The sequence below is a fragment of the Suillus bovinus genome (genome assembly GCF_016758785.1).
Source record: "Suillus bovinus strain UH-Sbo-P2 chromosome Unknown EDB93scaffold_12, whole genome shotgun sequence".
Classification (NCBI taxonomy): domain Eukaryota; kingdom Fungi; phylum Basidiomycota; class Agaricomycetes; order Boletales; family Suillaceae; genus Suillus; species Suillus bovinus.
The window spans coordinates 560,623-574,796 of NW_024542068.1; the positions used below are offsets into that span (position 1 = coordinate 560,623).

At 47.7% G+C, this 14,174-nt stretch overlaps 6 protein-coding genes across 6 annotated transcripts; 3 read left to right on the forward strand and 3 right to left on the reverse strand.

Moving 5' to 3' along the window:
* Positions 1 to 760: 760 nt before the first annotated feature.
* On the forward strand, positions 761 to 2,440 carry EDB93DRAFT_1131416 (uncharacterized protein). Its single transcript, XM_041448961.1, has 3 exons — positions 761 to 1,385; positions 1,441 to 1,698; positions 1,754 to 2,440. The coding sequence occupies exons 1-3, from the start codon at positions 1,140 to 1,142 to the stop codon at positions 2,135 to 2,137; spliced, it is 888 nt and encodes a 295-aa protein (XP_041310280.1). The 5' UTR covers positions 761 to 1,139; the 3' UTR covers positions 2,138 to 2,440.
* Positions 2,441 to 3,666: 1,226 nt separating this feature from the next.
* On the reverse strand, positions 3,667 to 4,268 carry EDB93DRAFT_1248090 (uncharacterized protein; the record flags this gene model as incomplete). Its single annotated transcript, XM_041452671.1, has 3 exons — positions 3,667 to 3,898; positions 3,950 to 4,181; positions 4,232 to 4,268. 3 exons carry the CDS (start codon positions 4,266 to 4,268, stop codon positions 3,667 to 3,669), a joined length of 501 nt encoding a protein of 166 aa, XP_041310281.1.
* Positions 4,269 to 4,503: 235 nt separating this feature from the next.
* EDB93DRAFT_1202498 (uncharacterized protein) lies at positions 4,504 to 6,595 on the forward strand. Its single transcript, XM_041450957.1, has 2 exons — positions 4,504 to 5,138; positions 5,189 to 6,595. Exons 1-2 carry the CDS (start codon positions 4,875 to 4,877, stop codon positions 6,476 to 6,478), a joined length of 1,554 nt encoding a protein of 517 aa, XP_041310282.1. The 5' UTR covers positions 4,504 to 4,874; the 3' UTR covers positions 6,479 to 6,595.
* A 1-nt stretch (position 6,596) lies between these two features.
* EDB93DRAFT_1223032 (nuclear protein) lies at positions 6,597 to 8,689 on the forward strand (the record flags this gene model as incomplete). The annotated part of the gene is made up of 4 exons (XM_041451172.1): positions 6,597 to 6,958; positions 7,009 to 7,578; positions 7,633 to 8,319; positions 8,372 to 8,689. The coding sequence occupies exons 1-4, from the start codon at positions 6,665 to 6,667 to the stop codon at positions 8,687 to 8,689; spliced, it is 1,869 nt and encodes a 622-aa protein (XP_041310283.1). The 5' UTR covers positions 6,597 to 6,664.
* On the reverse strand, positions 8,630 to 10,343 carry EDB93DRAFT_1131424 (uncharacterized protein). The gene is made up of 4 exons (XM_041448962.1): positions 9,854 to 10,343; positions 9,703 to 9,800; positions 9,284 to 9,638; positions 8,630 to 9,233 (listed from the first exon to the last, which is right to left on the reverse strand). The coding sequence occupies exons 1-4, from the start codon at positions 10,288 to 10,290 to the stop codon at positions 8,801 to 8,803; spliced, it is 1,323 nt and encodes a 440-aa protein (XP_041310284.1). The 5' UTR covers positions 10,291 to 10,343; the 3' UTR covers positions 8,630 to 8,800.
* Positions 10,344 to 10,384: 41 nt separating this feature from the next.
* On the reverse strand, positions 10,385 to 14,081 carry EDB93DRAFT_1131428 (uncharacterized protein). Its single transcript, XM_041448963.1, has 24 exons — positions 13,968 to 14,081; positions 13,854 to 13,913; positions 13,346 to 13,785; positions 13,181 to 13,293; positions 13,078 to 13,132; positions 12,841 to 13,022; positions 12,709 to 12,793; positions 12,549 to 12,660; positions 12,453 to 12,496; positions 12,308 to 12,395; positions 12,194 to 12,260; positions 12,099 to 12,146; positions 12,040 to 12,047; positions 11,930 to 11,982; positions 11,744 to 11,879; positions 11,597 to 11,686; positions 11,475 to 11,549; positions 11,257 to 11,409; positions 11,161 to 11,205; positions 11,076 to 11,108; positions 10,914 to 11,028; positions 10,736 to 10,858; positions 10,637 to 10,688; positions 10,385 to 10,587 (listed from the first exon to the last, which is right to left on the reverse strand). Exons 3-24 carry the CDS (start codon positions 13,633 to 13,635, stop codon positions 10,500 to 10,502), a joined length of 2,055 nt encoding a protein of 684 aa, XP_041310285.1. The 5' UTR covers positions 13,636 to 13,785; positions 13,854 to 13,913; positions 13,968 to 14,081; the 3' UTR covers positions 10,385 to 10,499.
* Positions 14,082 to 14,174: the final 93 nt, after the last annotated feature.

A 14,174-nucleotide genomic window follows, 5' to 3' on the forward strand; every position in this document is an offset into this window, starting at 1 on the left:
TATAGTTATACATTTCGGGAGATCCCTTCGCTGGCTAAATCCTCTTGTGAGGCTTAGTGAGGCAAATTTGGACTTATTTTCAACTAAAAAGAGGTGAAATAAAGCTGGACACAAATAATTCTGACCAAATCCCGGTGCAGAGGACACCTTGGACCCCCAAAAGGGGTACACAACATTGCTCAAATTGCTCAGAAATTTGGCCAACCCAAAATCTTGTGGGAAAATCTCCGGTGAAGTGTTTTTAGATGTATTTTGGCTCCCTGAGTTCAAATCTGGCCTTGGATTTGGCCCAAAAAATTACCTTGAGGCACTACTAAAAATTGTCGAGTTTGTCTGTCCGCAACTGTACTAGCATCGCATGCGTCGCTTGAGCGCGGAAGAAATCACATTCCCATGACGAAAGAACTACTTCCGATAACTAGTAAGGGACATTAATACTATCAGTACCGCAGCAACTTACAGGAAGTATATAAGCCGGTTGCTTACCTGAGTTGCCATCATGAATACTGTCTGCCAGCACTGCCTTTTGGCCTAACGGTTATTTGGCATGACTGTTAAGGAACAACAGTCTGAGTAACTCGGACGGCACCTGAGGGTCACGTCGTCCAAAGTTCAATCACGAGGTTGCTGACTGTGAAATATTTACTCATATCGAGGGAATCACGGTATATCAAAATGATCAAACACGCCCGGATCAGGCCTATTCTTTATCACGGCGACTTCCGAGTGAGGGAAACACAACCACGTCCAGGCTTTACTGGGAATGGAGAAATCAGCCCATGAAACAGATGGGCTAACAACTTTGTGCCGTCTCCTGTTAAAAAAAGACCAGGCTGAAACGACGATCCCCGATCTGATGACACTACAAGCTTAGTCATGCACGAGTACTAACACTCCTTCTCGGACCCGCATCTTGCATTTCAACCACCGGCCGCCTCATCATATTTTATCTTGTCTGTAGAGGTCCGACCAGCAAGAATTTTTGGACAAATGGCCCGTTTTTTTGTAACAAGGTTTGTCCCAGTTATAACATCCCTTGATCTTACGCAGCCCCTCTTCCTGCCGCACGCTTACAAAAGTCCGGCTCGGGCACTAAATCCATGACTGCATTTTTCCGCCATTCTTGACCATCGACTGACATGTTCTTCAATTCTCCTAGGACCACCTCACTAGCCATCTCATTGTTTGGCGCAGTGTTCAATTTCGCTCTTGCTGCGCGACTACTAGGAGCTTGGCGGTCATTCAAATGGGAACCAGAAAGCGAGTGGGAGAGTTCCGAGTATTCCATCAGTAAGGACGGGGTCTGCCTCGTATGGGCGTTATTGTGCGCATATTTCGTTGCCGCGTCTGCCATCTGTTTCTTTGGCCTGGCAGGCATTGTCCGAGTGCGTGCATTTTTTTTCTTTCTTTTTTGCCAAAATCTTAAGCCTTCTTCCTCAGGGAAAAGCATCATTCGTGCGCATATATCGTGACTATATCGTCGGAGATTTCGTGTTTGGCACTCTATTTGCAGCCATAGGCTCTTACGCTGCCTTTCGACCAACAGTTCGCTCAAATGTTTGCGAGTTGTTGTCGCGTCAACCAGACACTCTTCGAGACTTCATCGACTTGGGGCTGACTTTGGAGAACTGCGAGCCTTGGTTTGAACGGGGAGTGTTTGCGTTTATGATTATTCTCATTGTCATCACCGTCATCCGCGTGAGTAAATTTTGCCTTAATTGGCGAGGCGCAAGGCTTACGTTTGATTATGCAGCTTCACTGTGTGCTGGCTTTATCGAGTTACTACACCATTCTTGTTCGCCATCAAGGCTTCCATTTGTCATCCCACACACCTCACTATGAGCGGATATATATCCTACCAGTCCCTCCAGTGGCAAGCAAAGCGCCTTGCACATCCGATATCGACCTACAATTTGTAGACGCTCCGGTTTATGCTCCAGTCCCTCTCACGCATGTTTCTTCGCAAGTCGCGGAGGAATTACTCGCAAATGCGACAGAGGCATGGGTTTCTCGATCATACCCAGCCCAACCTGTGCGACCGCGCAGCCTCTCGCTAGCCCGTCATCAGTCTGCGGACCTCAGTTTGGGAGCAGATCAGACTGCCGACTTGATTTCGCTGGAGACTGAAAAGGCATGAGTTCAGGATTGGGATGATAATGATGGTATTGACTTCTGACATGTTGCGGTGGTGTTTCTGCTTCTCTATGCTCTTGCTTGTATTATTGTGTTGATGAGTTATTGCTTGCTGCAGATTTGTACTGTAGTTCTCAGTTATTAGGAATCTAAAGGACGGATGTCCTTGTTGTAGTCATTTTTACCGCTGAAGTTCTCAGTGGTATTGGTCTGAATTCGCAACTAACATTGATATATCCAGGCTTCCTTCCGTTCCGATCTAGTTGTCTCGTCATGCAGTTCTCCCGAAGGCCTAATCATCAATAGTGTCAAGATCTCACAGTTTCCTTGATTGATCGTCGTTCGGAATCGGTCTTAGGCACTGCAAGATGGGCGTCATGGGCGCTATATTCGCAAGCTAACTCACATACAATCACATTAGTGTGGTGCGTACATGACTTACCAACGTTTACTGTCATGCAAGTCACCTAAATGCATATGCGGATAAAATTGTTGCAACGCCGTTATGCTTCCCGACGGCTGCTCTCGCCACACTTGTGATGAATCTACGGTGTAGCTGAACTCCAGTTTCGCAGTTATGAACACCTTATCAGCATCAGTGGCCCTCACCTGCCGTATACCAGTTCCTTGTACATGTAAGTATATAGGGCATCGTCTATTCGCGATTTGCTAAACCCGTAAAGCCATCGAAGGTGCACATAACATCTTTACCCAATGTCCAGCTTTTGTACAATCCCCTGAGAATGTCGCAACCATTCGATTCGAATCTCTAGGTTCGCGCCACATTCTCACTTCGTATTTTCCCCCAGTGCATGTGGTAATCTGGATTATCCCATTCTTCTATCGTGCAGTTGGAGCAATTCTGTCAAATGGACGACTTGCATAATCATGAACAACGGCAGATCAGAGAAGGATATCGTCATATATCGTAATATATAGGGAAGGATTTTAGCGCACAACCTAAGCCAAGCCTTGATAGCCGCTCCAGCCCTCGTCCGGCGCTCGTTCATCTGGCTTCCGGCCCGGGTAGTTCCTGTCGAAGTTCGAAGCCACGCCAAGCACCCATTTCCGGATCCCGAGCAAGGTTTTGGAATGTGACTCGAGAAGCCGACTTTTCATCACCGTAATATGCCTAGACACACTGGCACCTGCAGCTGCCCGCGGTCGGGGGCGCTGACGGGCAATGGATCGACGGGAAGCCTCGCTCTCCTCACTCGCTGGAACATCCAAAGAATTGGCACGCTCGGTGTATTCTGAGCACACGGATATAGCTGGCTCATGGAGGAAGTTCAAGCATCTGCGGGCCGTGGTGGGAAGAGTATGGTGCTTATATCTGAACCGGGTAATCGCGTCAGTTACCTTCTTGAAAGACACTCGTCTTATCAGGCCGCGGATCGCCAAGATGCATTGATTGCAGTAGTGGATGATCTTCCGCAATTCCACAACAACAGAAAGGAGGAGCATGCGGTGGGTTGTTTCATTTATCACATCCTCCAGCCACACATGACCGCGGTGCTGAACGAATATCCACCGTTAGGAGGTGAACCAAGCGGAGATGGCAGCCAGGCCGAAGGAAGTGACAGCCTGGGTACTTGAGTATAGACATGCGTCCATGAGTACAATAAGACCCCATACATGATCCGTGGCGTATGTGAAAAGCATCAAGCCCGCAGAAAAGCATGCCACAGACATGACGAGAAAGACTAAAGGCGATCGCTTGATCCATATCAAGACCCACCGAGGTACCCTATGTCCCGGAGAGCGACTGAATGATTGTCATTAGACACAGGAACAGGCAGGACGATGATAGACTTACTACATAGCTTGCTTCCAGGTGAGACCAAGGAGACTGTTCACTGCGGCTGCTATACTGAAAACTAACGAGGAGAACCAAAACGCATTGACAGACTTTTCCAGCACTCCATCTGTCAACTGGTATGAGAATTGTAAGGTCGTTGCTGTCACAGCTGAGAAGAACGTCGCGACTGTCGACAAGTTTAGCAGGTTTGCTGCCGCATGTCGCTCAGCGAACCTAATCGTTGGTACGCCTGGAAGAGAACGTAAGTTTGACAGTGCTAATGGTAGATTGAATGTATACCGATCTCAATAAACATCGATAGATTGACCGTGATCATGTTGTCAATGTGCTCCATCTCCCTCCAAAATGTCTGTCCAGAATGGTGACACCATTCATGAAAACTAATTCGCTACCCATCCACAAGTAATATCCATTGCAATTGGTACCAGCCCAAACGAAGAAGCGGAAGGCGAACGAAGTCGAACCAAGACGACACGTGATGGTGTCGGGCGTCGCCGCGTCGTCGGGAATTGGCGCGTACGCGGCGTTACGATTACATAATTATCATCGCAGCTGAGCATGACCACCGGGTGACCGGTGCCAATCTCGAGAGTTTCTGTGTGTTCGGGATGCTGGTGCGGCTTTGCCTGGCAGTGGCCGCAACTGTTTCTATCACAGCGAGTGTCTTATCCCCGGCTGGTCAAGTTTCTGCCACGTAATGCTACTCCAAGAGTACTTACTACGAAGTACTCAGGCTATTAGTATAAGCCTCAGCGTCGTGCTGTCGCCTATCTGATCAGTGCTTCAGTGTCAGCCCCGAGCAAAGCAAGCCTAATTTCAAACTTCTACTCCGCGACTTTATTTCTGACGTCATGATACGGATAGGGACGTCGTACTAGTAGGTGCGGGCGAATGCCACAGGCCCCTCACTATCGCACTACTCATGCACTCCTGCCTCCAAATCTGTGAAGTTCTGCAGAACATTTTTTCGGCCGTGAACAATTATGAAGAAATCACCCTTGAAGTACCAACCAGACCTCATGATGTATATGTTCGCCGCGAAACTCTCGCACGTCTCGCTAGGACTTGTCGCACATTCTCGGACCTTGCTCTGGACATGCTCTGGGCTCACATAGATACTCTCAACCCTGTAGTGGAATGTCTTCCCAGACATGTATGGTCTCGACATCGTCACAGTGGTATTCTGGTAAGTTTCTGGCACTCCATGATTACACTCCTGTCTCAAACGGCATACAGAAGATAAATAGTTGCATTCTGATCTCTCATTGGCGGGGCATCGAAAAGTACCTTACGAGGGTTCGAGCCCTTGGAACACTTGGGCGGAGTGCTATGGGTGGCATCTCTCAGGAACTCGCACATACCCTCTGCAGTCATCCTTGGCCTTCCTTGCTCCCTCGCCTTGAAAAACTGAGCTGGTCGGATGGTAGCTTTGAAGCTACCCAACTCTTTTCCAACCTTCTCAGCCCCACCCTGACTGAGCTTCATCTACACGCGATGGGTAACCTGTTTATGCTCTCGGTTTTATCAAACCTGGGAGTTATATGTCCCCTCATGAAATTCTTCTCCACCACTGGATTAGATCCAGCTGCATCCGTCCCTGTTTCAGAAGCAGTTGTATGTGGTTGGCACCAGCTCAAGGCCCTTAGCACAGAAGCCGTCGATGGGCCCGCCTTGCTCCACCTCTCCACTCTTTGCTGCCTCGAGCACTTACAACTTTCATTTCTATCGCAAAATAAAAACTCCTTCAAATACAATCCGACTACATTTTCAAATCCCCTTCAATATCTCACAATCCGTGCGAATAGTTCCGAGCTATGCATGCCTTTCCTTGAAGCAACGTGGATACCCGCGAGAAGAGTATCTATCTCTCTCGGGAACATCCCACGATCTTCCAGTAACGAAACCTTTCTTTTACTCCTTGCCTCTCGTGTAACGGCGCAACAAGTGCAAGCTCTCTCACTCGATTTGACTTGTGATTCACTGCTTACGATCAGTGAAATCATGCCACTATGCTCGTTTTGCACATTGGAAGAACTAACGCTACCATGTCACTTTGGCAACCTTACTCTGAACGACCAAGACCTCATTAGAGCCGTTAAATCGTGGCCCAAGCTCATAAAGTTACGCCTGGGTGATGAGGCCACGTGGGTGACACCAACGCGTCCTCAAATCACCCTGGATGGGTTTTCTAGTCTGTTGTTGCATTGCCCAAACTTGCACACTCTTGGCATCGGCATGGACGCCACCTCATACAGTGTTGTGACACCCGAGGTACCAGGGGGTGGGGTAACTAATACTAATATCACTACACTCTCTGTCGGGGCATCACTAATAGAGAATCCGTTGGCTGTCGCCGCCTTCCTCTCCTCCGTTTTACCAAACCTGAAGGACATTCTGTACACCAGTTCTGAACTTGTGCCAAATCAAACGGCAAAACGACACGAGAAGTGGGCGAGAGCTTCAGCGTATCTGCAAGATGTTCGTATGATCAAGAAGCAGGAGAGGGTTAGATTGGGGATCCACTAGGTTCAACTTTGTATTCTCATTCGACGTCGTAGTCTCGTAGTAGAGAATGTTGGACCCTAACAATTATATATTATGTAACTGCGATAATGATATCGATGGTCTTTAGTACTGTGACGTACTAGCAGTCTGGTAGAGGCCAATTCGCAATTTACACGAAGCATCTCACAATATTTTTAAAAGAAGATAATGGCCCATGTTCGCGAGCGATCTCCTTCGCCTGGGCTTTCTTCAGATTCACTTCTAAAGCGATTAAAAACGACACATTCCTCGTCGACATCAACCGTGGACCACCGGTTGTGCTTCTATCCCCGTCTCTTTCAGCCAGAAAACGTGCAACAATTGCATCAGATTTACGCTGGCAGTGGACCGTTCAAATATGCGATTATCGAAAAGCTTTTCCAGGACGATCTCCTCAAGAATGTGAAGGACGAATGTATGAAGGAGCTGAGCTTTACTGAGAAGGAGACAGACATATACAAGGTGAGCCTCGATCCTAACCGACTATCTGCCATCCAACATCTTTTTCATAGGTCAATCAAACCGGGGACCTTGCATCACTCTCGTACCTCTCTGAGGCTCAACTTGCACTGTTCCCGAACCTCCTTGCTCTCCGCGATGCACTCTATTCTTCAGAGTTTCGCAAGTTCATCCAGGCCGTCACTGGGTGTGGACCACTCTCCGGAACGAAACAGGATATGTCTGTCAATTCGTACACGCAAGGGTGTCACCTACTTAACCACGACGATGTGATTGGGACCAGGCGCGTATCGTACATCCTCTATATGCCATTGCCATACGGCCAGGAGTGGAAAAAAGAATGGGGAGGTGCTTTAGAGTTGTATCCTGTTCAACCTAGCGTCGACGGGATCCCTGAGCCCGAGGCTGCACCATGCAAAGCCATCCCTCCAAGCTGGAATCAATTTATCTTCTTCGAAGTGCAACCAGGCAAAAGCTTCCATTCTGTAGAAGAAGTGGTAGTAGGAGGAGATGGTGTGGCAAGACTTAGCATAAGTGGCTGGTTCCACGCAGCACAAGAGGGCGAGGAGGGGTATCAAGCTGATCAGACGGTTCCTGAGCTCAAAAGCTCACGAGAACAGTTGGTGTGTCTTGGAAGATGTATTGTCTGTGCATTTGTCTCATCAGGACTACTACAGACATCTAGCTCTACCACATTTGTTGCATATCCCGACTTAGACTCACTCCATCCCGATGGACCGCTCCGAAGAGAATATATCTCCTATCTCTCAAAATACCTAAACCCAGTTTACCTTCAAACACGCACGATGAAGGCATTGATGGCACGTTTTGTCGTGGAATCGAATATTGAACTTCACCATTTCCTTTCCGCGTCTCTCGTATCGAAACTTGAACCTGACCTACGTATGGCAGACCAAGCTGATGGTCTTGATGGCGAGACTCGACAGGGGAGCATACCACCACACACTGCTGGCGTTTCTGGTGCATGGTCTGCACGGGGTCCACCACACAAATGGCGTTATTGTACGCTCCAAAAAACAACGGTGCCTTCACGTGAACCAGACACAATCCTTCGTCAGTTACAAGACGAACTTTTTCCAAGCGACGCATTTCGCGCTTGGCTAAGCATCCTGACAAAGTTGGTGCCGCTCAGCTATGCTGTAGAAGCGCGAAGGTTTAGACCAGGCTTGGACTACACTCTTGCAACGAGTGAAGGGAACGAGTCGCGATTGGACGTAGTGTTGGAATTAACGCCACAAGCAGAAATTGAAGAGAATGAGACGCGATCAAATGGCAAGTCGAAGGCTAATGAAAAGGACGAAGAGCCGCATGGTTGGCAAACTGGGGAGTGGGGAGGTTGGGAGGTTGTGTTCAAGATCTTTCTCATCGACGTTTGCTGATTTATTCGTTATCAAGTGTTATATGGCACCCCATGATGAGGATGATGATCCAGCGGTCTATCGTTCCGGGTCAAGCAAAACACGCCAAGTCAACGATGCTTCTGGTTCACAAGACCATAATGATGATGCAGGGATCAGGGAGCAGGAAGATGAAGAGGACGAGAGTACTTTGCTGACCGTTCAGCCTAGCTTTAACACACTCCTTCTCGTCCTGCGAGACGAGGGCGTTATGCGCTTCGTCAAGTATGTGTCAGCTGCTGCTGCAGGCTCTCGGTGGGATATCTGCGCTGAATTCAATGTCGGGATGGTTCAAGATGACGAGGAAGATCCATGAACTGGAAAATGCATTCGACATGTCCATATAGACAGCATGATTTTTGCGAAGCTATCTACTGTTAGGGTGTACAATGTCGCGTCTCTCGCTACCCTTTGCTATCGTGATATCTTAGAACACAATCTTCTGACCTTGGCTGGGTATGATAGCAGCCGATTCACGCGGCGCTTTGGCCAGTGCAGCACCAGGTTTTGGGCGTCCTCGAACCCTGTCAGCTTTTATATGTCGTGGACCCTCTTTGTGATTCCGTCGTGTTGACTCTGCGTCATCTTTTTGTGCGATGTGTTCTTTCTCATTTTCACCACGCGTTCCCGGGCGTGATTGAGATCGTGGACGCGGTTCAGCTGCGTCGGGTTGCCGATCACCATGTCTTTTTCCAGGACCGCTTTTGTGTTCGCCTTGTGATCTTGGACCACCGCCTCGACGGACTGCATCAGCAGAGGCATATTCCACAACTAGATCTCGACCATTGAGACGGTGGTTGCGAGGATTGAGCAAGGCAGCAGTTGCATGTTCGATGCTGGTAAAGTCAAGGAACGCAAATCTGGATGATTCCGTTAGCATTACATGCACCTTGTACAACAAAGTACTCACCCTTTACATGCACCACTGTCTTCAAAAGTTCCCATGCGGATCTTTCGTAACCAAACATCTTTCGTGGCACTGTTATCCTCCTCGACACTAGCCTCGGTATCATTCACTTTAACGCCCTTTCCAGCCTTTTGCGGGTGTCTATGAGCCTCAAAAAGTTCACGAATCGACTCCATAGTAGTATCGAAACCAAGATTTCCTAGGAATAATGTTTGTGCAGGAGGCTGCTTCTGTACACGCAGAATCTTCTGTTGTGTTTTCGTCAAGCCGCTCGCTGATTTACCTGCAGAAGGACCCTTTGCGTCCTCTTGTGTTCCAGCCGCTGGTGCAGTTGCGGGACGGCCCGCAAAATTATTTCCTACACATGCGCGAACGCAAGCTTAAACATCAAGTGTTGTAGGCTAAACCGCATGCGCACATACCGTCTTTAATCAGCAAATTCCGACCGTGAAGCTCTCGTTCAGACTGGGTTATCGCTGTGACTTTGGCATCCGACGTAGCAAAGTCGACGTAGGCAAAGCTACCTTGTCTTCAGTCGACTACGCATTTAACAGTGAAACAAATTTTGCTCACCCCATATTCTCTCCTTTAGTCCCCTTTTTGGTGGGCATATGTATTCGTGTAATCTCCCCAACGCCATCAAAGAAATCTCGCAGTGTATCTGGCGTAGTCTTGAACCATAGATTGCCTACCCAGACCGAATTCTGACGTTTCGGCTTGCTATTGCCAGCAGGCTTCGAGGATTTTGAAGAGACGTCAGCTGCGGAACCATCTGTTACTTTTCTCTTTTTCGACGGCCGATCTTGAGCTTTCTGCTCCTTTTTCTTCTGTCTGCGTTTTTCGGCGTGAGACAACGCGACGTCGTCATCTAGGGCTGGTGCTGTGTCTGTTTCGCGCACTGCATCATCACGTTCTTCGGTAACTCTTTTTCTCTTGACCGGTGGTGGGCTAGAAGATTCTGATGAGGATGCCGCAGATGACATTTTGGAAGTAGACTTTGAAGGATGCATTATGATTTCATGATATCAGTGAATCATGTGACGACACACGTGATAAGAACTCACGCGATTTCCGACTTACACGATCACAGTTCATGATCAAAGATCCAAAAAAAACTGCCCTGTAATTCGTCTGTCGAGAGTCTACATATATTATCTATCTAACTATTGCATTCTTGCAGTTAGAGGGTATATTCAATAAACGGCTCTGAACTTCTAGGTCACCAGTAAAGATGATGTCCTGCACCTTCGACCTGTCCTTGTGTCTTTGCAGCAGTCTTCAAGTGGTGTAGAGATACAGGTTTTTTACTGTAATACTGGATCAATCAAAGATCTCATAGTAAATGAAGACAAGCACCTATAATGCGCTAGTGCTTTGGCCGTAGTATGAATGTTCCTCATCGCCCGACCTGGAAAATATCGCAGCGTCTGTCTACAATAGGGCGAGGCTACTTACCATTGACTGCAACTCTAGACAATTCCTCGATGTCTCGACGAGATATGTTGTTTGCTTCCTGTGAGAGCATATTAGACCACATAGTTTGGCGGGAATCGTTATCTAATTCAGGATATTGGATAGCTGCAAGGATGACGAGGTAAGCGCGGATTGATAACTTAGAAAATGAAGCCTGTACCAATAGCAAAATGCGACATGTATGCGGCACATGTAGTTCTGGCGGTAACAAATACAATGCACCGATGCCGCTCAAAGAATTCGAGTATCATCGAGATGCGATCGTGTTCCTCCATCTGATCGCAGGTCAGAATAGCACAAGATGGATACACCTAATGCGCACTATTGGCTCGTGCCTCTGAGTCTGCATGAGAATCTGAATGCAAGTCAACTCATGACCGACTGATAAAACATGCAAAATACCGCACATCCCCAGTTTCAATCAATACTATGGCATTCCATGATCTTACTACCTGTGGAAATGTTGAATTTGCATTAAGATGGACAGCAGTCGATAAACATACATCCAGACGGGATGTCAACGTATCCACAAGTAAATTCGTGTCCAACGGAAGGGAACATACTGATAGGGTGTGCAATGGTCGTTTAAAGTGTTCCGCGATAGCTTCAACGGTTGCCGTTTTGCCAGTCCCTGATGGTCCATGCAGGAGTATAACCTACCAGCGAGAGGTGCGCCGTGACATTCGATACTATTTTTGAACGAACAGGTAACTTGACCTACCAAGCCCGATTGTTCTTCATCTGCCATGACCTCCTTGCTGAAGTCGAATGTACCCACAACTCCTTCGATGATATCCTGTCGTAATCAGAAGATGAACAAATATTTTGGTTGTTTGCCTTTACCTTTGAACTTTCGTCGAGCACAATGTGCTTCCAGGCATTTTCATTGAATCTTATTGGTTCGATTTCATCAACATCGAAGAAGCCCCACGACTTGCAGGAAGCAAAGCATTATCAGAGATACTCGAATGTCTACCTTTGTGTGATTACCTTGCGTTCCATATCAAAACCTGGCATGAATCGCGGGAGAAGAGCGATATCATCTTCGGGCACAGGCGGGATGTCGTCGTTGTCTCGAGCCTTGCTTCTATCTTGAAGAAGGGGGTATGGAAAAGAGGTATCATCTCTAGTCGATAATGAGATTATACAATGAATGACTGGTAAACAATTCCTTACGTGTGGTTGTAGCCGAACGTGTTCCAGGCCAAGCGATCAACTATGATCCGCCGCTGTTGGAGATGACAGGTCAGTGAGAAACTATCCACCTATTTCATGATCAGGCGCACTCCTCTGTCTAAGAGAGGTAAGGTTAACTCAATAAAATAACAGAAATTAGAGAACGCACGAAGTCTGTGATGGACCCCCGCTAGTGCGACGTACTTCCTGCCGCGCTCTAGAGTCAGAGTTAACGTGGGACATTTGCAGGACATGTGCTCTTACCCGTAAGTCGCCTACATATCTCAGGCGTCATCTTGAAGGTTCTCAAATCAGCCAAGATCAACGACCCCTGAGTGCAATGAGTACGACGAAAGCAGGATAGTATGGGGAACAGACCTCAGTCAGTTTAACCATCCGGCCTCGTTCGACCTCAGCCCACTTGGCTCCGTTCCAGTATGAACCCTCTCCGTTAAGAGTGAATGTTCTATAAAAGAAAAAGAAATGGAAGATACAATGCCTACAAGTGACATTTACAACTTACTTGTCAAAGTCATCGTAATAAGTTGAGGTCAAGCGGAATGCATCCTGCATGATTCATCTATGTGAGTATCTCGCAGAGTAATGTCAGTTCCCTCACGAAATCATCATTGTCGTCGTGGTAGTAGTACTGCTGATTCTTTTGGAAGTAGAACTCCAGCAGATCGAGCGGTATGCGACCATGCACTACTGCATGTTTCAATCGTTCCGCTCTACGGGAAATCAGGCACCAAGAGACGAAAACACAGGACATATCGCACATTGATTTGAATTCTTCTTTAAGCAATAGTAGGAGAATGCCAAGCTGCTGGACTGCAGCCGTAAGGTACGCGCGTGCGTCACCATCTGCCATCATGAAAGGTATGAAACGAGTTACCATAAGGAGTACATACCATGTAGACCCTCATACGTATGCTCGAGCGCTTTCGCACTTGATACGATACCATCTTCTTTGTTATCTTCCAATGCTACACGTGCGTCATTGGTGCGACTGTCCAACGAATCTAGCTCCAAAAGCAGCTCATCGATAGGAACTTGTGGATCTTGGCTCAAGCATTCACCCCCTATAATGGAGCTGCAGAAGATAATCATTCATCATCTGATACACTGAGTGCTCAGATCCGCCATACCGTAAACAGGCGAGTAAAATGGGACTAAAATCACTGAAAACCAGTTTTGGTTTCTCTGCAAACTGGTACATCAATTGCAACTATGCGATACCTGAGGGCGCACCTTTATCTGTCTTCCGTCGAACGTTTAAACAGAAACAAGTAGGCTCTTGGGTGGCCATAGGGGGAGTCTGTTCGATGTATTCGTAGGGCTTCCAGCAATCATGAAGCCAATCCCTAGAATTGATCAATAAAGATTATCCGATAACTTTGACCGAAGAACGCGAACCATTGCTGCCACCGTCGAAGGAAGCCATTCTCTCGTCTCTCGGTTATGCCGGACTTGCATTCTTCGAGGGGCACAGACCTCGACGCAGGGCTGCTGACTAGAAGCGGTATCGATGCTTCCTTGAGTACAGATAAAGGCATGTCCACAGTGGGAGGTGAGGGAGTTGTCGACGTTCCGCGAAGTGACTCTCTAATCGGTAGCGGGGACTTAGCGATATCAGCGGAGATAACCTGTACGAGTAGTTCCTGTGCGATAGATTTTTCGGAGTCCAAAAGAGAGGAAGTTGCCATAGATCAAGTCTGCGTCAGATCAAGAGGTACTTTCTAACACTTTATACTCTCATGTCAATGCGAACGGATTAGTTTGATGTTGTCGTGCGGTCGTGTGAAGGGACGATTCTAGCGGACGTTTGCTGGTGAGCACATGGTACATTGCCGCATCTGTACATGCGACGAAGTTCCGTTCGAGATGTCACGATCCTGAGGGAAAATAGCGATACAAGCCTCACTTGCACAGGAATGCTTCATTTGCCAAGGCACTTGTCATGGTACTAGATATGTCTGTGGAGCTATACAGGATGCTATTAAGTATTCGGGGACCGTAACTAAGGCTCAGAGCTTACATTTTGGCCGGGACCAAGTCTTGTGAGAAAGCGGATGGGCCGAAAATTGAACTAACTCGTCTGCTCCAGCTCCGTAGGTATGATTTTTATACCACTAATAGCCTGAGCACACAACGGCGTATGTCAAGAAAGTGAACGTCAACGAACAATCCGGCAGATTTAAAGGAGCGTGTATGTACGTGGTGAATTGCCGCCACTCCAAAAAAA